Source organism: Astatotilapia calliptera, chromosome 1, assembly GCF_900246225.1.
Source record: "Astatotilapia calliptera chromosome 1, fAstCal1.2, whole genome shotgun sequence".
NCBI lineage: Eukaryota > Metazoa > Chordata > Actinopteri > Cichliformes > Cichlidae > Astatotilapia > Astatotilapia calliptera.
In genome coordinates, this window is record NC_039302.1 from 2,399,550 (window position 1) to 2,427,458 (window position 27,909).

The 27,909-nt window shown below is 42.6% G+C and overlaps 1 protein-coding gene across 9 annotated transcripts in view; it reads right to left on the bottom strand.

Annotated features, from left to right (window-relative positions):
* Nucleotides 1-27,909, bottom strand: part of shank2b (SH3 and multiple ankyrin repeat domains 2b) — a 306,872-nt gene that overhangs the window by 120,138 nt on the left and 158,825 nt on the right. For 8 of the 9 annotated variants that reach the window (XM_026194603.1, XM_026193999.1, XM_026194263.1 and 5 more), the window contains one exon: nucleotides 20,189-20,255. In XM_026194603.1, coding sequence (XP_026050388.1) covers nucleotides 20,189-20,255 — 67 coding nt within the window. Of the gene's footprint in view, nucleotides 1-463; nucleotides 1,164-20,188; nucleotides 20,256-27,909 lie in introns of those variants that run through there. The other variant, XM_026194515.1, reaches the window with a different exon arrangement.

Below are 27,909 nucleotides of genomic sequence, written 5' to 3' on the forward strand. Positions count from 1 at the left end.
GCCCGACGCACAGCTCCGCTCGCGAGTCTTCATTGAGAAAATAGCAGCGAAAGAATAGAAAACGTCAACCCAGCGACACTGTTTCACACACAGCTGCCCGGGGTCTGCTTGAGTGAGGGGAACGAGGCGCAGTCATGTCTGTGCGTGTTTTCTCCACCTTTCAGTCCCATTTTCTTCTCTTTTCTGTGACCTACAAACTAGTCCAATGTCGGGCGCTGTCTCTTTTTTTTCTTTGTCGCCCGAAAAAACCCCCAGACAACTCGCAGATTTAGGTTCGTGTAACCTAAATACGCGCCGACCTACCTACAGCTTGACAAACGCGGTTAAAATAACCCAAGAACGAAGACAAAGCGAGCAAAATTCCTCCACTTTCTCCACTAAGTTGTGTACTGAAGGAAGTCTCAATGCCCAGAAGCTGAGCGCCTTATTTGAAAAGTAAAGAAGAGAGTGCGCAGGCTCTTACCTTCCTTTTTTAAGGCATTTATGATCGACTTCATGTTTACTCCCTTGCTACTCCGACTTGGCGTCGCAGTTCGTGCATATCACAGGACTTTTAAGACCCAGAGTTTTCCTTTCAGCACCACGGAGAGCGACTCTACAGCGCACATGATCCCGCTCGCACCCTCATCTACCACCGCCTCCCCGGTTACAGTAGCACGACCCCTTCCGCAGACACTCGCGCACATGAATCCCTAAACTCCGCCCCTCACACACTTCCCTTTCATCCTCGTCTTTCTCACTCTCGTGGGGCTGAACCGCACTGCATAACCTCACACTGGAGCTGGAGCAGAGAAAGTCATTAGTGAGAATGGAATCCAAGTAATGCTTTACTGCAACAACAATACACCGTAAACAAAAACAAAGGCAGCATCAAAGCAGCTCATTTTCTGGGCACTATTTACTTTTAAGGGAATATTATTGTTATACTGTTACATTATATATTCCTTGTATTGCATTTGTTTTCTTTCTCTTGACAATAGTTTCATTAAAGCACATTTTGAGGTCACTTTGAAAGAAGGGCAGATGTGAGAGTGAAAGTGAGGTCAAAGGTCAAATGTGATGGATATTTAGACTCTTCATACACCAGTATCATTTCCTGTATGTTGCCAGTACAAATAAAGACAAAGGACTTTTAGTCTTAAAGATGAAAGGCATTTTATAAAATTTGACTTTATTTGACTCAGTCTGTCAGTCGGACATCCAAAGTGCCTGCATGCCATCAATACAAACAACAGAGCATTATTATCACTTTATTATCACTCTAGCTTATGATCACTCTATTGACCTTTTCAATCTGTACACGGTACTTTCTTTATGCTTACCGTAAATACCGCAGTTGTAGGAAATCATCATTAAGTTGACCTTGATAACCTTGGTGGATGGATTGTTAACGGAATTCATCCAAAACTTTTTGAGCTCTTGTGTTTAGAGACAGAATGATGATGAAAACACAAATGTACTGGCTGAGGTAAAAAGGGAGGAACAATTACTTTTATTTCTTTCTTTAACCTAATCTGTACTAATTATACTGAGTTATCTGTGTTTTGCCTTCATACTGAGGACTGTAGTTGCTTCATTTATTAATTTTTAGTTTGTCAAAACAGAACATTTTAGTTGCAAACAGATACACTTGGGACTATTGTAATGCATTATTATTAGGTTGTCCTAAAAACCTTTCACTTGATCCAAAATGCTGCAGCTAGAGCACACACAGGGACTAGAAAGAGAGCATATTTTGCCCATACTAGCTTCTCTTTATTGGGTCCCTGTTAAATCCACAGTTAAATTTAAAATCCTGCTCCTCACATAAATTCTCCTATACGTATACTACTACTACACTCTACTTTTAAATACCCCAGGAACCACGAGTAAAGCAGCAGTATAAGAGGAAGTGCTTTATTGAGCCCCTCTTCTGTGGAACCAGCTCCCAGTTTGGATTTGGGATACACACACTGTCTCTGCTTTTAAGATTAGGCTTCAAACTTTCCTTATTGATAAAGCATATAATTAAGGCTGGATCAGGTGATCTTGAACCTTAGTTGTCATATCTGACATTGCAGTAGGCCAGGCTCAAAACTCAAAACTTTTTAACTCTCTGTGTTAATGCACCATTTTGCATTTAATCATCAGTTATTATAAATTTCTGTCTCTCTTCCAGAGTGTGTCTTTTGTCCTGTCTCCCTCCCCTCACCCCCAGCAGATGGCTGTCTGCTGGGGGTGAGCCTCCCTGAGGCTGGTTCTTGAGGTTTTTTCCTGTTAAAAGAATTTTTCCTTCCCGTTGTTGCTTGGTGGTAGGTGTGTTGTAGAGATATGTATGTTGTCAGCGAGTGCTCAATAAACTCCTTAGATCAATAAACTCCCAACCCAGACGTGTGAGAATAAGACTGATATGTCCTACCCTGACAACCCACAGATGCCAGTATCATTTTACCAAACACCACAGGACACTGCACACTTTTGATGTTCTGGTGGAGGGTCTCTCTTTCACACATTTATTATATACATGTGTGTTTCATTATTTGTGCATATAGTTTAAGCACTAATGACTTTGTTAGGTTTAACAAAGCTTGTAACAATGTTAATTACACATGAAAAAGCGTGCTTTTCTGAAAAGGACAGATACCCACTTGCTCACATGACCCCGAGATGCCACCTAAATAGATAGTCATCTTTTTAATTCCTTTAAATAAATCAGCCATGGTTGTCAACTTTCTGGTGATAGGGACGGTTTTAAAGTAAGCATTTGGTTTGGTCACGTTTGGTTTTTGACTCAGTTCAGTCTCTGGCTAAACAACGAACTTCAGCAGCATGGGAAAATGACATGAATAATAAATCAGAGTTCCTGAGAATGAAGCATAAGCTAGATCACGGTTTGATGGTGGAAATGTTAGATGCTGTTGATGCATTGTTGCAAGAGGTTGCAGCACATGCTGGATTTCATATTAGCCTGTTTTGGGGAGCAGAGGCTGAAGGGTTAAAAGCATGGGATGTGCACTGGTGAGGGGTTCTTCCAGAAAGAAATCCCTTGTGTTGCTAGGCAACTCAGAGGGGGGCAGTTCTATAGATCATTAAGGCTACGGTTCCACACCACTGTGCCTACCTGTCTTTTGCATGATGAAATATTTCCACATGACTCCTTTATCTGTGGCGCCTCCTCTTTGTTCAAGCTCTGCTGTTGTGTGAAGTTGTGTGCTTACACGCTGCCCTTCTCAATGAGGGCTCGTTAAGACTTTACAACTCGATTTCCTTATCCTCCATCTGTCTAAGCACAACTAATACAAATTCATTCAAGAAGTGACCCTGCAACATAACAGATGGATACATGCAAAAGCATATGTTGTCATAAAATATGCAAGCAAACAATTACCATGCTGTGCTCGCCACATCACCCAAACCACCCGAGCATGATATATAATCCAAGCCATACGCAGACTGTTCCAGAAGTTTCAGTTTCAAATAAAAAATCTATTCAGCCATAAAGACTCCTTTAACTAACAGACCTTCTGTAACAGTCTCCATTTACAGTAACTGAGAAAGACGTTAAATCACAATATGCACTAACATGGCTTTATTTGGATCTTTCTAAAGCTATTGCATATACACCAACGTTTTTATGGACCTTGCTTATGAAAGCTATTGTAGAGGCAGGAAAAGGAGCCAACTGTACATTTATTCATCATTCAGTCCTGGTGATTATCAAGGTGGTATCACAGTAAAGATTCCACTAATGAGACTTAATTCATCCACTGTGGCGACTGACAGAGGGCTTGAAAGATCCATCAAAGATCAAATAGCTCTGTGATTAGGCCTATGAAAATCAAAAACCATACCTGATTTAAATTTGGCTGATCTCACATTGAAGGTTATCCTTTTCTGCTCCACTGGACCATTTTCAGTGTGGCTGCTATTTTTACATCTCTCAGTAGAGCCCCATCATGTCCCCTTGTACTTGTGCCTCTGTGATGGGTGCCGGATTTTCCAGTGTGGCAAAAAAGTAATCCTTCAAATAAATTTTCATTTTTGGGAAGTGAAGTCAAGAGGTAGCAAATATGGTGAGTGGGCCAGTGATGATGATGCAAAGACTATAGGCCAAAAAAACAAACAAATTAAAAATTACCTGCACGGTCTCCTTCAAATGCCATCAGCCTTTACATTAGAATCCAGTACTAACAGCTTCAGTCTGGGGAACCAGACTGGGAATCCAGTATCATTGAATACTGGAAGAAAAAACTGATGAGCAGAGTCCTGTTCTTACTCTTTGCCCAGCATTTCATCTTCAAGCTTGCAAACGATTCAGCCGAACACTGCTTAGTTGTACATGTCATCACCTACAATTATCACTGGTATGAAATTCATTCTCATGACCAGTTAAAGGTTGGTGGTGAAATCAGGGTGCACAGTGCACGTCAGAGCAGAATCAAATCTTTGTGGTAGAAGATTCCGACATGTTTGAGAAATTATTATTAAAAACAGAGATCAGTCAGACTTAAGCCAAATGAAATGTTTAGATTTTCATGGCTCTCATCTTTTGATCACTCCTTGAAACACAGTAATCAAATACATTATGCGCACGAGGGAAGCTCAGTGCAGCAAAATTATTTATATGTAACAGCAGAATAAGATGTTGTACAGTTATGAAAAGCTCTGCACTAACATGCAGTTCTTAGTTACATGGTAAGTCAGGATGTGGACTGTATTTCTCTATCCTAATGACACAGTGCTAATCACGCTGGCTGTATTAAAAAAAATACCCCAAATTCTCAACTTTCTTAACCTGTCATTAAAAAGAACTCTAATCTGGCAACATTAGGAGCGTGACATGGTATAATACCAGAGGAGCTGTGAAAGCCAGTTATAAACAAAAATCACTTTTAATAGAACAGAGTTACTAAAATACTACAAAATGCCAGATCAGACCACTGAATGTAATTATGTGAGAAATCATCACTAATGACTAGTTTACCTGTTTGGCATCTACCAAAAAATAAACAAAAATAAAAATCTCCACATAATTACAGTAGTACTGTAATAAATCACACTGATGAATAATGATAATGATAATAATAATACAATATCAATAAATAAATACAGCACTTTAAGTACGAAAAACATTTCAAAGTGTGAAATAGCTTAACATATAGCCATGATAAATGTATATACTGTCCACTAATGCTATACAAACACAATTTCCAATTCAGATTTTAAGAACTTTTTTAAAATTGAATTTGATCAGGAAAAGTACACAGGGGGTAAACACTGGTTAAAAGGAACTTTCTTTGGCTAATTGTTGCGTCTATAAACCACAGAAAAAAGTGCTAAACATCTATTGTTAGGGGTTCATTTATTTATTTAATCTGACTGTACGAATGTAAGAAAATCCAGCAGTAGTTTTATGCCGAGGGCTGAGTGCTTTTAACTCTTCCTAGAATTTGTTTAGCATGTTCGCTGCATAAATAAAGCTGTACTTTAAACTGGAGTACATTGGTTTAATATGTAAACCAGAAAATACATTTTTATCTGTCTGAAAACTAACATTTTTGCAAAAAAACATAAAAACTGCCTTGTTTCAGGAATCAGTCAGACGCCTTCAGTCTCGTCTTCATAACTAAAAAAAATTGTATTACTTACATTTTCTCTGTGATTATTTGTCAAATGACTGCGTCGTGGAAAATGACCAGGTTTCTTGTTCATTGTTAAAACTGAAAATCACATTGGAAAAAAATCTTAATTTCTTATGTGATTTCAAACAGTTTGGGCACCAATAAACTGACTTCACTGTGGGATCTTTGTGCACATAAAAATAAGCCCTGATGCATAAACATCAAGTCCCTTCTGCCCTGCATGACTTTTGCCAGCTGACAGTAGATGTCTGTTTTCCTGCAGCACAGACCCTGCTGTGTGTCAGCCAGCTCAGAGGTTTTTGGAAGGATTTCTAAAATTACTTTTTCAGGGCTTTGGCAAAAACTGACTTGTGTTCAGGTGCAGTTTAGGATGGAGCGTGGAAGCAAAAGGACAGCTAAACTAAAACCTGCAGCAAAAGCGAGAATAGATAAGCTTCAAGTGGTTGAGGTGTGCGTGTGGATGTTTGTGGATTTTTAAAAAAATGTTTTGTGTGTTTGCTCAATGTATGCACCCTGTGGGATTATCACACTGTGGCAGCGGATGGTCTAATATGCCCATCTGCCAATCATTCTTACATAAGCTTACTGCTGTATGGAGAGAGAAATCCACAGAGACCCTCACAATACTTTGTGTAGTTTTTGTCATTTTTAGAATCAGTTTGAAAGAGAACATAACCCGTGGTGAGAAACATTTTCCAGTATTAACACACTGTACTCATTTATTCTTGAGTAACTTGACTGTGTAGCTGAGACTGTTAAGTATTGTCTTTAATACCAGTAAAAATCGATTGTACTGTGCAAACGTCTTGTACTACACATCATTTCTTTCTATTCGGCTTCCAAGGAGCCAGACTTTCTTGTAATGTTTAAAGTGGACTTGAGCTCAGTTTTTCATTATATATCGTTGGATTTGTCTGCTTTTCAGTCTCATTTTCAGTCCAGTCCTTGTACCTGACCATTTTCAGTGGAATGCTTGAAAAGACTTATAACTTAAGACATGAACCACTGAAAATTTCAGGCGCAGATTTAGGCAATAGCAATGTATCTATACACACATAATTTGTCATGTTGTTTCTTTCTTTATTGATATGAAAAAATGACAAAGATTGCTCGAGTTTTACCGGCATAAAACAAGAACTGTAGTGATAGTCAGTGGAGCAGGTCTTATGAAGTGATGAATCAATATGAATAGACGAGAGAGGCACAGCAGAAAGTGTCTACAGCCATCTGAAAACATGGTGGAAACTCTTTCATGGTCTTTGAGCTGCATTTTAGCCAGTGGTGTTTGGGAAGTGCAGTCAGATTTCAATCTAACATGCAATACCATCTGAAAAGCATCTGATTGGTAACAGCTTGATTTTTCACTATGACAGTGATCCCAAACACAGTGCAGATGGAGTAAAAGCAGACCTGGACAGAAAAACACACAATTGCACACAGACTGCATCCCCCCAGAGCCTGGACCTTACAATTTTGAAGCAGTGTGGAATTACGATGACAGAAAGTGGAACAAAAGGCAGCAAACATCCAAAGAAGAGCTTTGAAATGTCCTTCAAGAAGCCTGGACAACTATCTGCAGACTGTTTAATGAAAGCTTGCTTAAAGAGAGTTCAGACTGTGCTAAAGAATAAAGGTGGGCAGATCAAATGCGGACTTTCAAGCTAGTATAAACTATATTTTTGCTCTATGTATAATTGCACATATTTCAACAAATTGCTCCTATTTGTCATTTTCTTAGAAGAAAGAAATGAGGAATTTTAGCACAATAGTGGCTTTTTACAGGCATAGGAAAGGTGATGCGATAGTGCAGCAGTGGACAAGTCGTGGTGGTCAGTTTCTCGAAGGAATTTAATGAAGTGACGACTGTTAAGTCCACTCTATTTGCTACATGATCAAGCTGCAATTTAGACTTTCAGAGGACTTCCTGGTGGATTATACAGTGCAGGAAAATTATATCCAACTTAGGGTTTTGCTTCCTTCCTTTCTGACTTTTTTTCCTTTTTTGCAATCCAGGAGAAGTAACATTTGAAAGGTGACGTCACGTTAGCTTAATCCTCATAATGACACCAGAAAACCTGGTTTCCCCTTTAGGGCCGTAGCCTTGTGACTAAAATAAACTAAACTAAACTAAACTAAACTAAACTAAACTAAACTAAACTAAACTAAACTAAACTAAACTAAACTAAACTAAAATTAAATTAAATTAAATTAAATTTGGGGCCAGGTTTTGTTTGTTTGGTTGGAGGAGGTGGTAAAAGTTGGGTGTAAGTTTAAATTGGGTTAAAACAATTTATTTGTGTTTGGGTCCCTCCCACTGTACTTTTTTTTTCTTTCTGTCTTTTGACAGGAGAGACTAGCTGAAGAGACAAAGACCAGGTTTAAATGATGTCAGTAGATCCAGAGCAACAATATCATGGACGGACTTCATTTTAATAATAAGCTGAATAAAAACCTGTCTACAGTGTTGCCAGTACAGGCTTTGAAAAACAGACATTTTTATTCTTGGTAAAATCTAAAGTATCTATGGAAACTGTAAAGATTGACCCGACACTCTGGTATGCTGTATGCTTGCGAGCTGTTTATTGAAGCGCCACACACATGTGGCTCTACGTTTCAGCACACACACTCTCCTCTGGTCTCCGCCTTCACTATATATAAAGGGAGAAACCTCCACCTCTCCCTCCAAGCCTCCTTGGCACCGCCCCCTCGAGCTCACCATCCCACTCCCCCCCTGCAGCTGAGCCAGGGACCACACCACCGCCACAGAAACGTAACTCTGTAAAAAAAATCTATAATAATTTGTTAACTATGATTTGGCAATTTGTTAATTTTGTCACGGCCAGGCGGATCAGCTGCACGCTGATCAGCACGCTCTATCTGTTTGTCTCTCTCTCCTCTTCTCTCTCGCCAGGGCGGAACTCACTGTGGGTTCACGCCCTCGGGTCTCATTAAGATGATCAGCATTTAAGCCAGGAGGTGACTGCTGTTCGTTGCTGGATTGTTGTCTACCACGCGTTAGTGAAGCCAAGCTACTGCAAGTCGAGTTAAGTGTGTTTCCTTTGTGCGTTGTATTTAACCCTGTCTCCCTGTCTACAGAGCTCCCTGGATTTTTCCCCCCATGTGATTCCCGAGTGGGAAGTGTTGGAGTGAGAGCCAGTGATCGTGTGTGTGGATGATATGAAGAACGCGTGCTTTTCCCTTGGACTTCCCTGGAGCCCCTTTTCCCTCACGCAGCGCTTGAGTCCTCCTCCAAACTGTAACAATAACGATCCAGCCATCATGGACTCAGTGGACTCAACCCCCACCCAGCAACCCGTCCTCACTCCGGAGGCAATTCTGGAACGCCACAAACACATGCTACAGCACATTAACCAACAGCTGGCTGCGCTCACCCAAGCCCTCGCTCAACGCATACCGTTGGTAAGCCCACCCTCACCACCTCCGTCTGTTTCTCCTCAGTTACCGGCTCCCGACCCTTCAGCGGCCGCTCCATCTGTTTCCTCCGCGCCGGCTCCCGCTGAGCCTCCGGAGCGATCGTTACCAGCGCCAGAGCCTTTCTCGGGTGAGTTCCATAAATGTGCTGGATTTTTGACCCAGATCACGTTACAATTCCGACAGTTACGAAGAACGTATGAGACTGACGGGGCCAAAATTGCCTTTATTGTTCAACTATTACGTGGGCATGCATTGAACTGGGCGCAAGCCGTTTTAAGAACAGCCCCTGAGATTTCTTACGAGGACTTCCTCACCAAGTTTAAAAGTGTTTTTGAAAGAGGCACCAGAGCAGAGGCGGCCGCCCACAGATTGTTGAATTTGAAGCAGGGAAGGCGGAGTATGGCGGAGTTTTCGGTCGAGTTCTGGACCTTGGCTGAAGAAACGGTCAAGTAAAGCAAGCAAGCAAACGGTCAATCAAGTATCGGGCAGCATGGAGGAGAGTTAACAGCCCATGCAACTGGGCCGCTCCAGACTGTCGCCCGAGGAGCGGCATCGTCGGTGGAGGGCCGGTGAGTGTTTTTATTGTGGCCACAAGGGCCATATTGCCACGGATTGCCCGTCGTGGCCAAAAGACAGCGCCCGCCAGTAGTGAGGAGTGTATGGGTGGGTGAGGTCTCCTGTTCTCAGTCTCCTCCTCGTCTGATGGTTGCAGTCACGTTAATGATTAGGCTCGAGACTCATTCTCTTGATTGGAGAAAAGAAAGTATTTCGGGGTGGGGGGAAGAATGTCACATGTCCTGTTTAAAAGCCGCCACCCCCGCCATGAACCCACCAACCAATTCAGCGATCTCCGAACCGCCAGATCTGTCCTCCGTGCCGTCTGTTTATCACGTCCTGCCACAGGTGTTTTGTAAGGATAAGGCACGCTCCCTTCCCCCTCACCAGCTGTACGACTGTGGGATTGACCTCCTCCCAGGCGCACCACTTCCGACCAGTAGGTTGTACAGCCTGTCCCAACCTGAGCGTGAGAGCATAGAGAGATACATCAATGAATCCCTTGCCGCGGGTCTCATTCGTCCCTCGTCCTCACCTGTTGCCGCCTGTTTCTTTTTTGTCACTAAGAAGGACAAGAGTTTATGGCCCTGTATCGACTATCGTGGCCTCAACGCCATCACAGTTAAAAACAAGTATCCCCTCCCTCTGCTGAGTTCCGCGTTCGAGCTTCTCCAGGGGGCCACTATCTTCTCAAAGCTGGACCTGCGCAACGCCTACCATCTGGTGAGAATAAGGGAGGGGGATGAGTGGAAAATGGCTTTCAATACTCACCTGGGCCATTTCGAATATCTTGTAATGCCTTTTGGTCTCAATAATGCACCAGCTGTGTTTCAGGCCCTCGTGAACGACGTTCTTTGGGATTTCATTGACCACTTCGTTTTCGTCTACTTGGATGACATCCTCATCTTCTCCTGCTCCGTCACTGACCACCAACGCCATGTCAGGCAAGTTTCAGCATCTCCTTGAGAATCGTCTCTTTGTTAAAGGGGAGAAGTGTGAGTTTCATGTCTCAACTGTTTCCTTCCTGGGCCACATCATCGACCAAGGTAACCTCAAAACTGATCCCGCGAAGGTTCAAGCCGTTGTTGACTGGCCAACCCCTCTAACCGTAAACAGCTTCAAAGCTTTCTGGGGTTTGCGAACTTCTATCGTCGCTTTATTCGCAACTACAGTAAACTTGCCCTGCCTCTGACCCGTCTCACTTCTCCCAAGGTTCCCTTCTGCTGGGATGAACCGGCCCAACAAGCATTCGTTCATCTAAAAGACCGCTTTGCCTCGGCGCCCATCCTCGTCCAACCTGACCTCAACCTGCAGTTCGTTGTAGAGGTGGACGCCTTGGACGCTGGAGTGGGTGCGGTGCTTTCCCAGCAGCAAGGTGGTAAGCTTCACCCCTGTGCCTACTTTTCACGCCTTCTCACCTCCGCAGAGAGCAACTATGATGTGGGACCTGCGCTCAAAACAAGAGCGTCCATCAACCACCCTCTGGCCTCCTCCAACCTCTGCCGACTCCGAGCCGCCCCTGGTCACACATTGCTATTGACTTCATCACTGGTCTGCTTGTCTCGTCAGGTAACTCTGTCATTCTCACCATTGTGGACCGTTTCTCCAAAGCTGCTCATTTTGTCGCCCTCCCTAAGCTTCCCACTGCTCTAGAGACCGCCCGGCTACTAACTAACCACGTTTTTCGCCTCCACGGAATCCTCTCGGACATTGTGTCAGACAGAGGACTGCAGTTTACGTCACGTGTCTGGAAGGAGTTCTGCAGTGCCCTCGGAGCTCAGGTCAGTCTCTCCTCTGGTTTCCACCCACAGACCAATGGTCAAACGGAGCGTGCCAACCAGGAGCTCGAAGCAGCTCTCCGGTGCCTGGTGTCCACTAACCAGTCAACTTGGAGCGAGCAACTGTCATGGATTGAGTATGCTCATAACAGCCTTACCTCCTCTGCCACCGGTGTGTCCCCTTTTGAGGCGTCCCTGGGCTATCAACCGCCACTCTTCCCAGTTGTCGAGCACTTTGTTCCCTCTGTCCAACAGCATCTTCGGAGGTGTCGGCGCGCCTGGAGAGTGACTCGGGCTGCCCTTCTCCGCACAGTGGAACGCAACAAGCGCCTGGTGGATCGCCACCGGACCTGCTCCCACCTACCTACACACCTGGACAAAAGGTTTGGGTGTCTACCAGATTCATCCCACTCAGGTCTGAATCCAAGAAACTGTCTCCCACTTTCATCGGTCCCTTTGAAGTCGACTCTGTGATTAACCCTTTCTCTGTCCGTCTTAAACTGCCCCGGAATATGAAAATCCATAACACCTTTCACGTGTCGCAAGTGAAGCCGTGCCTCTCTAGTCCTCTGTGCCCTCCTTCCAGGCCCCCTCCACCCGCCCGGGTCATTGATGGCCACCCGGCTTTCACCATTTCGAGACTCATGGATGTCCGGCGCCGGGGGCGCAGCCTGCAGTGACTCATGGTTTGGGAGGGCTAGGGGATGGAGGAGCGTTCTTGGATCCCGCGGCCCTCCTGGATCGGAATATGGTGCGGGCGTTCTATGTGGCTCACCCTGACAAGCCTGGGGGTCGCCGGGAGGCTCCCGTCGGGGGAGGGGGGTACTGTCACGGCCAGGCGGATCAGCTGCACACTGATCAGCACGCTCTGTTTGTCTCTCTCTCCTCTTCTCTCTCGCCGGGGCGGGAGAGAATGCATGCGTTCTAGCAAATGTGGTATGCAGGGTAGCTTCAGCCACACAACTAATGCTGATCACAAACTGAATCTGAATGTATGGTATGAAAATGAAAATGATTGTCAAGAATCCATTTCTAAGAAAATGCTGCCAAGCTCCCAAATTATACAAGAAATGAACTGAAAATCAGGCAATCAGCAACAGGTTTGATGGAGTGATTAATCCAGATGGAATTATCGATTAAAATCATCTACAGTTGTGTTTTGTGGATGCTTCAGCCAGTGTTGTTGGGGATCTTGAGAAAATTGATGATGATCAGATGTTGATTCACATCCAGTAACATTATTAAAAATGTCTCATGGCAACATCTTCATTAGTCAGTATGAAAGTGGTGCCAAATACCGTGCTGTAGGTGTGATTGCTGTCAACGTGAATTATAATCTAACCAAATCTTTGTTTATCCTTTGCCAGCAGTTTCAGGGTTCCTTCAATGCACTGCTACCCCTGGAAGATGATTAGCATGGTCGCTTCTGTGTCTAGCTTCATGTTTCTCAGAATAGAATCACCAATAACCAGTATAACCACTGATGACAGTGTTTGCCTTGGCAGGTGTGCCACAGAGTGGGGTATTCCAGGGTCTTCTGTTTAGAGCTACACTTTCTCGGTCACCCAGCCAGGCTGATTTCCCCAATCTGCTGGGGAACAGCTAATGGTGGCTATGCCCACACGACTACAGGGGTCTAGCTAACTAAAGGCTATTCCAGAGCTACGTTTTTTGTACAGGTATCAATATTACTAAAGCAGGTTAAGGAACATCTAGACATTTGACACATCTAACAGGTAAATATTGGAAGGGTGAATAAAGAACCCAAGCTAGTAGTGATTCATTTAACAATTAAGCTAATAGCTATGCCAAGCTAGTTGTTATGTACAGGTTTATAATTAAACAAGCCTCACAGATTAACCTGCAGAAAAACACTAAAAACACTAACGTGCAGTGATCCGTATGGGTGACTACGTCATTTTTTTTAAACGTCTTTTTATAAGATGGAAATGTGTCAGTTGTTTGAAATAATCACATTTTAAATGCTTTTGTCATTTAATGTCAGTTAATACTTTACCTTTGTGCTAAATATTTTAAAACACTGTGTCAGATAAACTATGTGACTTTGACCATTTCAGGGTCTTGGGCCTTTGTTTCTATTCACTTGCCCCAGTTGTTAGTCAAGCTTCAACAATGCAGCGAAGTATGGAGAAAAATGACGTAACACAGTGGTAGATTTGTGTAGCTGAACTGTTACATCATCTGCACCGAGTAAGCAAGAAAATCTGTAAAAGCCACAGGGCTGATTGTGAATCTAACACACACACACGCACGCACGCACGCACACACGCACGCACGCACGCACGCACGCACGCACGCACGCACGCACGCACGCACACACACACACACACACACAGTCTCTGTGATCAACATTAAAATGCACTAAATCTGCATATAGCCAGCAAGCGACTCAACATGATACAAGCTGTGCCAGACAAAAGAGGGAGAGCTGGGCTCTGAATGGGCTCCAAGTGTGTGTGTGTGTGTGTGTGTGTGTGTGTGTGTGTGTGTGTGTGTGTGTGTGTGTGTGTGTGTGTGTGTGTGTGTGTGTGTTTTAAGTCAAAGAACTTGGGATTAGAGGTTAAGGGAGTAAAACATGGGAATCAAGGATGTGAGTAAAGGATGGAAGCAAAAGATGGGAAGAGTGGGTGTGGCACCAACCTCTGCAGCAGGCTGAACCCATGGTATCCAATCCAGTTGTCCCATCCCAAAGTCCACAGCTCAAGTGTCCCCCAGGAGTTGAAAACAGATAAATACACACCCGAAATCTGAGGCTGACTGACTGGCCAATCCTAGCTACCACTCATAGATGTAGCTGAGCGCTTAAGGTTGAGTAAGAAATGGTGTGAATGAAGGGGAAGAGGGAGGGTGTGGTGGGGAGGTAGCAGATGTCAACAGTGCTGAGGTTCTTTGTTGGTAATCCCGCTTCGCTGCCGTGTTTCATTTAGACCTTCACCGGGTCGCTGCTGTGCTCAGGCTGCTCACTGATGGGTGGCATCCATGAGAAGAGGTCAACAATTGCAGGATTACATCTTTAGATTAGATTAGATTTCTCTCTCTCTCCATTCATCTGCCTCTCAACCTCATTTTCCCCTGTTCTCTGTTGTATTTTTATTTATTTATTTTTTGGTTTGTTTGTTCATCTTTTCTCATTTTCTCTAAGGCCCGTTAATCCCTGAGCTATCTGCGCTCTGCACAAACTACTCTAAAGACCAGAGTCACTATCCAAGTGATGCTTAGTGCTCATTTCAGTTGTTGATTTAACCTCATAGCATTCACCCCGTCACCACAACTGTACAGGGTTTGGGTTTTGCTTTAACCAGAGAAACAGTTTCAGAAACTAAAACAAGCTACATTTTTAAAAAAATTTCAGCTTGGGTGTTCCAAACAGGCAAAAACTCGATCAAAGAAGAGACATTGCAGATTAAGATACGATTAAATATATGTTGAAGCTGTAAATGATTTGTGGTTGTTTGCTTCACTTGAAAAGTGAAAATGTCACTTTATCAGGTGTTAAACTGAAGCAGAGTCTGTTGCTTTCACCAATCTGCCGCTCCAGCGTGGCAACTAAGCAACAAAGGTAATAAATAGATAGAGAGATGGCAAGATGGAAAAAAAAAACATGGAATTTGTTCAAAAAATACTTCTTATCATGTTTGAATGTTCGTGAAAAATTGTTCTCATCTTTCTCACCTCCCTCACACGTGAACGCACACACACACACACACACACACACACACACACACACACACACACACACACACACACACACACACACACACACACACACACACACACACACACAGATGGAGAAATAATGCTATGCCTTTTACACTACATATCTCTATGAAGCCATTTTATGTAATTCCACCTTATCAAGCATTCCAGGCTAAGGATCGCTGCTATATTTGGGTTTGCACAAAGTGAAGGCTCACTCAGCTTTAATATTTTATGTGTGAAAGCACATCGACATTCACTTATGTTGGATTAAATCATTTCCAAAATCAATGTGACAGCAGCGGCTTATTGTGCTGTGACAGTGCATGTAAATATGAACAATACATTGTTTTCTGTTATAGTAAACTATTTGTACATGTCAGATCATGCTGGGGTCATCACTGGTCCAGCTTTTGAGTTTGTTATAGACTTTTGGTTTGAGTTAACTTATGTTCTGCTGCTGTTTCGGTTAATCTTGAGGTCCTTTTTTCCTTTGCCTCTCAGTTTTCATTATTTATTTTCGTACTTTTTGATTTCTTGTTTTATTATGTGAGTGCCCCTCTTGTGTCCTGTCTGTCCCAGTCTTGTCTCTGTGTTGTCCTTTGTCTCTCTGGTCATGCTCCCGTGTCTGTCTGGTCTCTCTGTGTCCTGTTTTGGTGGCTCTCTACGTTCCCTGTCTTGTCTAGTTAATATGTTTGTAGTCCTGTCCCTGTGCTTATCTCTCTGTGTTGTGTCCCTTTGTCTCCCAGTCTGTCCAGTCTCCATGTTTGTTTATCCCAGTTCCAGTCTGTAAAACGCGTGTTAGTCTGAGAGCTCTGGTTCTTCTTCCCAGTGGTGTGGTTAATTTGTGTTAGTGATGTCAACACAGTAACACACACTCCAGAGCAGTTCGTTTATGGTGTGAATCCGACCTCAACCCTAACCAATTATAGAGCTGCTTTTCTTCTAAATGTGGCGAGGTACTCTAGATGTGCAAAGGTCTGCACGAGCTAGCAGCTAGCCATGAAAACAACGTAATTTCTCGGTGCTCTCCAAAAGTCCAGGATACACCACCTGTGTTTACTTTTGTTGCTGTCAACCGAGACACATCTGGTCAGTGAGCGGGCTGAACATTCTCACATGGTTTGTAGTGACACATTGTGTCTCTGCTTCCCTTAGTCGCCCTCCTGCGTCTCCCTCTGTTCTTTGTTGTGTTGTCCCTCATGGTGTGTGTAGTCTCTGTCTGGTTGACCCTGCCCGGCTTTACCTGTTGTGTTTTGCTGCCTTTTTACCAGCAATAAAGCAGTGGTCTTTGGTTTTATAGTCTTTCTGCTGAGTCCTGCATTCCCGGTCCACTCCCTGCCTGTCACTGTCATGTCTTGGACTCTTGCCTCAAAAGGCGTTCAGTGTGAGGATTTTATCCAATACTAATGACTTAATATGCTCACTCCAGTAAATCATGAAATTTCCCCTTTTAAACTCCTGCAAACAAGCAGAGGCTGGTTACAGTCTTTTGTATCTTTTCAGATGTTTAAAGGGAAGCAGTTTTTCCTCTAAACCTCTTAGGCGGCTGGTGGGCCTTTGGAAGTCTTGTGACTCTAGACTGGCAAACTAAGACTACAGTTCTCAAGCTGCATGCACACTGGAACAGATTTTCTTGTCACACATTGCTTGAAAACTGACGGCTGGACATTTGAGGCTCTATTTGTCTACGTAACATTCTAATGTATTCACTACAAGATTATATGTCAAACGGCAATATTCTTCCCTCTCATTAGTAGTCGCTTGTCTCAAGTTGAGAAAAGTTTATAGAATAAAATAGAATAGAGTAGAATACGCCTTTATTGTCATTGTACGTGTATAACGAAACTGTGGGTGCTCCACACCAACTGTGCTGGAATAAAATATAAATAGTAGACAGCAGGAATAAATAGCAAACATGAGAAATACAGTACTTTATATACAAAAATAAGAGAAAGTCACACATTAGAGTACAAAATAGTTGCAAAGTGACTGGAAGTAGTGCAAAGAAAAGACTTGGTCTGCATAGAGTCTGTGTGAGTGGAGTTACTCAGACCATGGCTCAGAGGTCAGAGGTGAGTGGGCAGGGGTGGGGCGTGGGGGGATAGTGTATGTTAACAGTTCTAATGGCCCAGGGGAAGAAGCTGTCTGTGAGTCTGGAGGTGTGGGGTCTGATTAACCTGAGGTTCTGAGCAGAGGGCAGCGGGTCAAACAGGTGGTGAGCGGGGTGCAAGTGGTCACGTATGAACGTCCTGGTTCTCCTGTGACACAAGGATTGGCCTCCAGGGGTGGCAGAGGGCAGCCAATGTGTTAAGTACCTTCTGTGTATCCTTCCGGTTCTCAGTAGTGCCCCCTGCGTACCAAACACCCAGTCAGCAGGAGAGCACGCTCTCCACTGAGGAGCGGTAGAAGGCCAGCAGCAGCTTCCGGTCCAGGTTTTTCTACCTCAGGATACGGAGGAAGTGCCAATGCTGGGCCTTCTTTACCAGGGCGATGGTGTTGTGTGTCAAGGTGAAATCAATGGAGATGTGGGTGTCCAGAAACCTGAGGGTGGAGACAGATTCCACCCATTCTCCATTTATAATGAGAGGGGAGTGGACCTGTCTGTGTCTCCTGAAGTCCACAACGAGTTGTTTTGTTTTACGGACGTTCAGCGTCAGGTTATTTTCTGAGCACCAGCAGGACAAGTTCTCTACTATGCTGTCTCATCTCCATCAGAGATGAGCCCAACCACAGTGATGTCATCGACATACTTGATGATGACGTTAGTTGGGTGGGTTGGTGTACAGTCGTAGATGTACAGGGCATACAGAACAAGGGGCAGGCGGCAGGGGGGATGTTAAGGTGGTCCAGTTTGGTTGTGAAAAGTCTGGGATTCTGGTGCTGATTGCTGAGATGTAGTCCATGAAGAACCTCCTCACGCAGCTCTTCCTGTTCTCCAGGTGGTTAAGCGCTCTTACTATCCGCTCTTAGCACTTAATGACTACAGACACGAGGGTTATAGATTAATAGTCATTGACGCTGCCTATACCAGTCTTTTTGGGTATGGGAATGATGACAGAGGCTTTCAGACAGGTGAGAGCGGTGGCATGAGTCAGGGAGAGGTTGAACAGCCTGGTGAGGATCCCTGCCAGCTGTTCAAAGCAGGCTTTAACCACAGCTCCTGGGAGGCCGTCAGGGCCAGCAGCGCTCCTAGGGTTCACCGCTCTCATTGTTTTCACCAACTTCCCATCTCCAGCAGTTATTTAACATGTCGATGAGTGTGATTCATTTTCTGCGGTTTCTGGTCACCTCATTGCTACAAATCCTCTCCAGCGTGAACACAGCTTCAGGCTGTTACTCCCAGTGTTTTGTAGTAGGTTTGGTGAAGTCTACGTTTTACTGTGGCTATAATTTACCTATTTCTGCTTCTTTTGCAAAGGTTTATTTAAATATTTAACACAAACTCTACGTTTATGTTTGAGTTATTTTGAGTTATTAGTCTTTTGATTATTTACTTGTTTAGTTTTTTTTTGCATGATTTTTCATTTCACTATAATAAACTGTGATAGTACCGTATTTGCTAATAAAATAAACTGGACACATCATCTTGACTTTGAATGTAAAGCTTATAATATTTGGATTAATATTAGCAATTTAAATCTGATACAGAAATGATGTCGTCTTTGTTTCTATAAAATTAAAAAAGCATGTTTGTTTGCATTCAGAGACAGCATGTGCTGTAGCGGATGGTTTATTACGAGGATGCTTTTAGTGGGATTTTCACTCACTCTTTGTGGGAGAAAACTGTAGGCATAGCATTTGGGTTTTAGATGTTGCTATTAACCAGCAGCTCTTTTGAGCTCCATTATTGGTCTAAATGCATCAGTTAGCTGAAGTACCGTACAAAGACAGCAAATCTGTAGCAATTACACCGCTATAGACACAGAGTAATGCCAGCAATGGAATTGATTTCAAAATCCTGCTCCTCACATACAAGTTCTTGAATAATCAGGCCCCATCTTATCTTAATGACCTTGTAGTACCATATCACCCTATTAGAGCACTTCGCTCTCGCTCTGCAGGCCTACTTGTTGTTCCTAGAGTATTTAAAAGTAGAATGGGAGGCAGAGCCTTCAGTTTTCAGGCCCCTCTTCTGTGGAACCAGCTTCCAGTTTGGATTCAGGAGACAGACACTATCTCTACTTTCAAGATTAGGCTTCAAACTTTGCTTTTTGCTAAAGCATATAGTTAGGGCTGGACCAGGTGACCCTGAATCCTCCCTTAGTTATGCTGCAATAGATGTAGGCTGCCGGGGATTCCCATGATGCATTTAGTTTTTCTTTCCAGTCACCTTTCTCACTCACTATGTATTAACAGACCTCTCTGCATCGAATCATATCTGTTATTAACCTCTGTCTCTCTTCCACAGCATGTCTTTATCCTGTCTTCCTTCTCTCACCCCAACCAATCACAGCAGATGGCCCCGCCCCTCCCTGAGCCTGGTTCTGCCGGAGGTTTCTTCCTGTTAAAAGGGAGTTTTTCCTTCCCACTGTTGCCAAACTGCTTGCTCATAGGGGGTCATATGATTGTTGGGTTTTTTGCTGTATGTATTATTGTAGTGTCTACCTTACAACCTTATGTTGTGATTTGGCGCTGTATAAATAATATTGAATTGAATCTTAGAATAGTAAATATATATAAAATAAAGAAATCTTACAAGCTAAAATAATCACAATCAGAGTAAAATAAAAGTTAAACCCATATACCGGGTTTATCAAATGCTAGCACACAGATTATTTAACACCTCTAAACCGACCAGATTTGATCCAGGAAAAGCTTCCCTGGACCAAAGTATTGATCCTTTGTGTTGGCTCAAACAGCCCTGGATTGTCCTGACATAAACGTACACTTTCATCCCTTTGGCAGTCATCTTGTAATCCAGTGGAAGGGATTATTGCAATAAGTCATTTAGGAGGATCTAACCAAATGTGAGGATTTGAAATGTATCCCAAGAGAGATTCGGGAATATGCACTTGGTGACTGAAGAAAAATAGATGCGGTTGGACTGAGGAGAAGAAAATATGCTTCTTTGTTACTCACCTATATCAGACTCTTTGTGGTTCTTGATGAGCTCAGCAAGCTCAAAGTTTCCAGCAATAATGGCAACCTGGTGAGAGAAACAGCCAAGCACAGACACGACAGAGAGTGAGTGTGAGACGGAGAAAAAGAAACACAAGAATTTACACGTGGATTTTTTTAAAACAAAAGTAGCCTTTTGTGAACTGCTCTGAGAAACAAATCGTGAAAATGAAGCAACTACATGACGATAAACTAACTGACATTTTGGTCCTTTGTGAAAAAAAGCAATGCAAATTAGCCATATGGTGTGATCTTAGGAGCTTTCTTATTGGTTAATGTTTTCTTTCCTTTCTTTTCCATTTGAAAGACAGATAAATAGTTCATTTATAAATATATATTCATTATCCTTCTTTTTACTCTCCAATAAATTATCAAGTAATAAATTACTTTATTAATGACTAAACATAAGAATGCTTTCTTTCACTCCTGGCCTTCCATGCAACATGAGGCTCTTACAGAATAATTCACAAGGGAACCACAAATGATTGTCTCTAAAAGCAAGAACACATAACAGAAGAAAATTACAAAAGTGCAAGCAGGAAAAAGCGTTAATCACAATAATGAGAATCTTTTTTTCCCTTCAAATTGGTAAGATCAAGCTGGAGAAGCCTGGAATCTACTTACCTATTACACACATACACTGATCAGACATAACATTGTGTCCATTGAAAGGAAATAACACCGATTACCTGTTTATTATGTCACCTGTAAGTAGTTAGGGTACACACGGAGCAATTGAAGAGCTGTTCCCAAAGTTGATGTGTTAGAAGGAGGAAAACTGGGCAAGTTTGAGTTTGAGATGGCTAGACGACTAGATCAGAAAAGTGCAGATCTGTGGAGTGGTCCCAGTCTGCAGTGGATAGCATCTATAAAAAGTGGTCCAAGGAAGGAACAATGGTGAACCAGTGGCAGGGTCAAGGCTTGCTGATGCATGTGGTGAGCAAAGGCTTCCTGTGTGGTCGGATAAAACAGATGAGCAACTGTGGCTCAAACTGCCTCAAAGTTAAAGCTCGTTCTGATAGAAAGGTATGAGAAATCACCGTGGATTGGGGCTGCATAGCCGCAGCGCGGTCGGGGTGCCCATGCGACCGCACTCCATTGCTGAAAGCACCAACAATGGGAGCATCACATGTGAGCATCAGGACTGGACCATGGGGCAATGGAAGAAGGTGGCCTACTCTGATGAACCACGTTTTCTTTTACATTTTTTGGCTGGCCAGATGCATGTGCGTCACTTACCTTGGGAACACCTGGCACCAGGATGCTCTGTTGGGAAATCTTGGGTCCTGCCATGTATGTGGACGTTACTTTGACACATAACATCTGCGTAAGCATTGTTGAAGACCATGTTGATCCTTTCACTGGAAAGGTATTCCCTGATGGCAGGATAATGTATCCTGCCACAAAGCAAAAATACTTTGGCGATGGTTTGAAGAGTACAGGGTGGGCCATTTATATGGATACACCGTAATAACATGGGAATGGTTGGTGATATTAAAGTCCTGTTTGTGGCACATTAGTATATGTGAGGGGGCAAACTCCTCAAGATGGGTGGTGACCATGGTAGCCATTTAGAAGTCGGCTATCTTGGATACAACTTTTGTTTTTTCAATAGGAAGAGGGCCATGTGACACATCAGACTTATTGGTAATGTCACAAGAAAAACAATGGTGTGCTTGGTTTCAACGTAACTTTATTCTTTCATGAATTATTTACAAGTTTCTCTTTGTTCACAGCCACTGACATGTCGAAGAGGTTAACACGTGAGGAGCGGATGGAAATTGTGTTGATATCTGGTGAACGCAGTAACCGGGTCATTGCAGCAGATTTCAATGCAAGACACCCAACGAGACCACCCATCTCCCATGCTACAGTCAGCAAACTGCTTGCTAAGTTTCGTGAAACTGGTTCAGTGTTGGATTTGCCAAAATGTGGACGCAAGAAAACTGTCACTAATGAAGAAACATCAGTGGCTGTCCTAGCTTCATTCGGCAAGAGCCCACAGCGTAGCACTCGCTGCATGTCACTGGAGAGTGGCATTAGTCGAACATCCCTTCAGCGGATATTAGCTACTCACAAATGGCACCCTTACAAACTCCAGCTACTGCAGCATCTCAACGAGGATGACCCAGATCGGCGCACAGAATTTGCAGAATGGGCAAAACACTTTTATGTGAATGGTGACGTTAACAAACAAAACCACCGCTATTGGTCTGACACTAACCCACATTGGATGGATCCCTCCAAGACTGTTGGAACAACAAAAGTGATGGTTTGGTGTGGTATATGGGGTACAACGATAGTGGGTCCATTCTTCATCAATGGAAACCTTAAGGCCACTGGATATTTGAAATTGCTACATGATGATGTGTTTCCCTCTTTATGCACTGAAGCTGGCACGTTCCCTGAGTTTTTCCAGCAAGATGGTGCACCACCACATTATGGGTGCCAGGTCCGAGCATTCCTAGATGAACAGTTTCCTGGAAAGTGGATTGGTCGTCGTGGGCCAGTTAAATGGCCCCCAAGGTCTCCCGATCTGACCCCCTTAGACTTTTGTCTTTGGGGTCATCTGAAGGCAATTGTCTATGGTGTGAAGATACGAGATGTGCAGCACCTGAAACTATGGATACTGGATGCCTGTGCTGGCATTTCTCCTGCGGTGTTGCTATCAGTGTGTGAAGAGTGGGAGAAGAGGGTTGCATTGACAATCCAACACAATGGGCAGCACATTGAACACATTTTATAAGTGGTCAGAAACTTGTACCAAGCACACCATTGTTTTTCTTGTGACATTACCAATAACTTGTGTCACATGGCCCTCTTCCTATTGAAAAAACAAAAGTTGTATCCAAGATAGCCGACTTCTAAATGGCCACCATGGTCACCACCCATCTTGAGGAGTTTGCCCCCTCACATATACTAATGTGCCACAAACAGGACTCACCAACCATTCCCATGTTATTACGGTGTATCCATATAAATGGCCCACCCTGTACAACAATGAGTTTGAGATGTTGACTTGACCTCCAAATTCCTCAGATCTCAATTTAATTGAGCATCAGATACCAGAGCACACCTTTAGTGGAGGTCTAGTGGAGTCCATGCCTCCACAAGTCGAGGCCGGTTTGGCAGAAAAAGGGGGACGAACAATATTAGGAAGGGGATCATAATATTATGTCTGATCAGTATACGTACATATTTCAAGTCAATATTCACTTAATACCTGTCCATAAGTCCCGTTTGTGGTTCTCTTGATGCATTTACTGTTAAAAATGGAAAGCTAAAGCTACAACTGAAATGAGACTTTTTTGAAATTTTATCATGTAAGGCACAAGCACTAGCTCCATGAGTTGTCATTTGTGGTGATGAGACATCCTGGCCATAACCCTATCTTATTTTGGGCGGGAAAAAACCAAAAAGGCTGACACCCAGTGTTAAAATATTGTGATTTTTAATTTTCTGACCATGTGAGAATTAGGTAGTTCTGTCAATCCGAAAACTTGACTGAAGCCCTAACTCTAAATCTTCAGCATTCCTACTTAAGGTGGCTCAGAGCTCGGAGGGTTAAAAGAAAAAAAACACCGATTGCACCATTACTCATGGAAACGGAAGGTAGAGTTTTGGAGAAGTGACGTGAACCACATATTGTAACATTTTTGTGTATTTATCTTAATTGCTTTAATGTTTAGATAATACAACAAACTGTCAAGCCCACAAATTAATATTGACCTTCATTCTTCAAACTGACAAATATGAAGTGTGATTGAAAGTTCTCAGAATTGATCCATAAAAATCAAACACCTTATCCAACTTACATTTGGCTGATCTTCAAGTCAGTTTCAGGCATCTGCACAGATATCGGTTTCTGTTCACACTGGTCTTCAGTAACTGTTCCTTACAAACTTTCTGACTTGCCCTCTTCAGTGAAAAATAGTCCTTCAGTTTAGTTGCTCTTTAGGTTGTACAATCTCTTTTTCTTCTTCTATTTTTTTTGGTTTTCCCCCTTTGTCTTCTTAGCTGAGAGCATTTGACTCCTGCATTTTTGTTCTAGATACACTTTCAGTGGCTCTGCGTACATAATGACTCATTATTCAAAATAAAAGCTGACAATTCTTGTTGTGCAAATGCCACTTACATACTTTCATTTAGACTGCCATCCTTCAAAAATAAATATTTCATTTGATAATAATTAATGTTCAGGTTCATAGTTGGGGTCCTAACTTACCTACAATACTGGAAAAGCTTTTCATTTCTTTTTAACTCTTATCTTGTCAACAAGTAATTAACTGGTGACCCGGTGGATGGCATAACATCATGGTGTCTTGCACTATTTTCTTCTAATGTCTTGCTCTTATTCTTTGTATATTACAGTCACTTCAATCGTTCAAATCAGTGGACTTCATTACACAGAAGTGTGATCTGTATGTGGCCACCAGAGGGCAGTAACGCGATTTCTTGCTGAGCTGGTTAAACAGGTTGTTACACTGTCAGTGACCCAGATCGTGCTGCCTGTTATCGTGCTGTTGCTTACAGTCAGCTCTGCAGGCACAGTGCTTGCTGAGTGTTACAGGTTTACAGTACAGCTGGAGTCAAGCTCACGGCAGTAAAAATAGTCAGATTCATTTTCCCGCTGCACATATGCACACACACACACACACACACACACACACACACACACACACACACACACACACGCACATGCACACACACTTCATGAGAAGCCTAGAAGCATTATATAAGTGTGCCTCCTCTGATTCTGAGAACAAATATTCAGTAAAGAAGAGAAGAGTGAGCATGTGTATTATCAAAGCATTGCTGGCTTAAGTAGTAAACTGTGCTCCTTTTTTGTTCTTTATATATATATGAATCAAAAAAGAGCATTTTTGAGACACACTTAGGAATTTCAAAAGGAAATCTTTTACACCACTTTGACTCCTTTTCACATTTTTGTTATCAACCTGCATTCAGATACAAAAGGGAAAAATGCTTGCTTTTAAATAAGATGTGAGTCACTGAATGTAAATTTAGGCTCATATTTTTGGTAACAAATGTGATGTTTCCTGTTAAGGAGATGGGGGAGGGGGTGCTGAATGCTGGCTGGATTGCCCACTCATTCTGAGGATCTCCCAGAGCGCATGCCACAAACTGTGACAAATCTATCAAAGCCTGTTCTTGAGGAGAAACTGTTGGATGGGAAGAGATGAGGCAAAGAAAAGAGATGAAGACGTCATTTCAACTATGACCTAGAATGAGGTAGCCAAACCTAATGTATTTGTAAGATGTTTGAAGCACTGAGACATGTACTGCCCATCAGCAATGTAATAATAGGATAAAATATGTCCCCCCTAAAACCTCTGTCTTATTGGTTTTTCTTTATCAATAAATGATCAGCTGTTTGGAACAGCATATGTTCCTTGTTTCCATTTAGGCTTTTAGGTAATTTCAAGGTCAAAAGATCTTTTAGCATCTAGGTTAAAATGTGAGGTTAGAATCACTTATTGACAGCTTTGAAAGTCTAGAGTGACATTAATGTTTCTGACCTGATTCCCACTGTAATATAGTCATACAGTCCCATCACCTGTATTTACACATTTACACCTCTGCTAATTACTATTTAAATTCTGGTTTGCTAATGGAATCAAGTGGCTCTGGGAATAATTTATTTTCATTTATTCAGCTACACTGAGAGTTAAACATACAATACACACTTCTTTCAGCATCTTCAAATAAGACACTTTACTCAGCATTTCGTTTCCAACACAAATTTTCCTCCAGAATCTCAAATTAATAGCTTTTAATTGATACTTTGATACTTAATACCTAAGCCCAGCTTATATAATCAGTGGAAAAAGGGCAGCAATCGCCCAAAGAGTCCAAAGCTCACCAGAACATAGTTGCTTTTGACCAGCAATACTAACCAAGCTATTGCTGCACATGGACCAAAAAGCTACTATAAATGGGCCTGAACAAAACTACAAACAAAGGCAGAAAACAACAAAGACTAAACTAACAAAACATAAGCTGGGAAAAGGCTAAAAAACAAGTACAAAGAAACTAACTAAGAAACGAGCTCTGAAAAAACACCCAAATGACGTGGAGGTAAAGGAGTGTCATTAGGAGGGGTTGATCTGTATGAACACAAACGGTCAACTTATTTCTGGAGGTATGGATGCTCGTGCTCCTCAACATTTCCTGAAAAACATATTAAACAAAAATGATAAATTGCTTCAAGCTCACGTTCATGTGTGAACACTCAAGTCAGGCTCTCTGAGCCAATGAGTCATGGCTCTGGGAGACACGAAGACAAACACTTTTTGCACCTCTTGCATCCTTGCATGTTGTGCAATAAACTGCACTGGGAATCTTCAGACGTGACCTTGTTTTATGTCATCGGCAGTTATAGGAGCTTGTAGTTCTTTGTTCTCCGCTGATACTGGTCAGAGGTAGTCACAATGACTTCTGTGTGTCCAAGATGTAACAGTGGTACCCAGTCACCATCACACTGTTGCATTTCATTTGCTGGTTTCCACTGAGTAGGATAACAAATTCACTTTTCAAAAGCTATTTTTCAAAAACAAACGCAAAAGATTTTCTTGGATTCTAGAAAATATTTAATGTCTATAACATAGCAACAGCACTGTAACATATAAACAGCTAAATGTGTTATGAATAACGTTGAGATCACACAAACATGATTTCTGAAATGTTGCTAAAGTTGATGTTTTCCCTTTTCCCAACTGCACCTGAGCTTGTGTTTGTTGGCTCAGTGACCTTAGCTCCTTTTTGCTTCCAGCGTGGAAAGTGAAAGTCTCCAAACTAAATGGGCGCTCATTCACTTCACAGGTACAGGTCCAGCATTTTACAACACACCAGCTCAACATTTTGATAAGTTTCCAAATATTCACAATTTACCTTCAGACCCCAAAGCAACATCTGCCTTCCATTATCAAGCTGAACTTGAACAACAACCCCATAATGCATTGCGTTGGTGATGGCATGACCCTGAGCTTTACTGGGGATTTATTTATTTATTTTTTGTTTTTACTGTTGATTTATGCTGTAGTGGGAATTCTATTGAAGCAAAATCTATCTACATCGTAACCTGATGGATCTACGCGCCAGTATTCTGAATGTCCTGTTCAGTAATGTCAATTCCTCCTGTGCATTTCTGCCATTTTGCCACAGTTTTTGAATTGATGAGTGACAGAATGGCAATCATCCTCTTCATATAAGGAATGATAATCACGGCATCAATATAAGGACCCACAAATGTCAGTAAAGTCCTGGAAGTAGATCATCATCATCTGTCGCGAAGGATACATCTGGCACAAAGTGGGCCTTTAAAACCCAAACAGGAGATATAGAGGAGGTGTAAACAATTGTTTAGCATTGTTTATACTGTAAATGCTATTTATGTTACAGGCTACATTTCGAGTGGCTCTGTACTGTTTATTTTAGACCCTTGGAGAAACCCAGAGTTAAGGAAGCTACAGATTTGGAATGGGATTAGCAAAAGCTAGTCTAAAATGGAGCTTACAGAATCCAACAGAAGACAGTTTCAAGTTTAACTGTGATCACAAACCAGGTACCAAACAAGCTACATGGAGTCACAATTTATCTCTCATTATCATTCTACCACCCACTATCACCACCACTACTGCCATCACCACCATCACCACCCC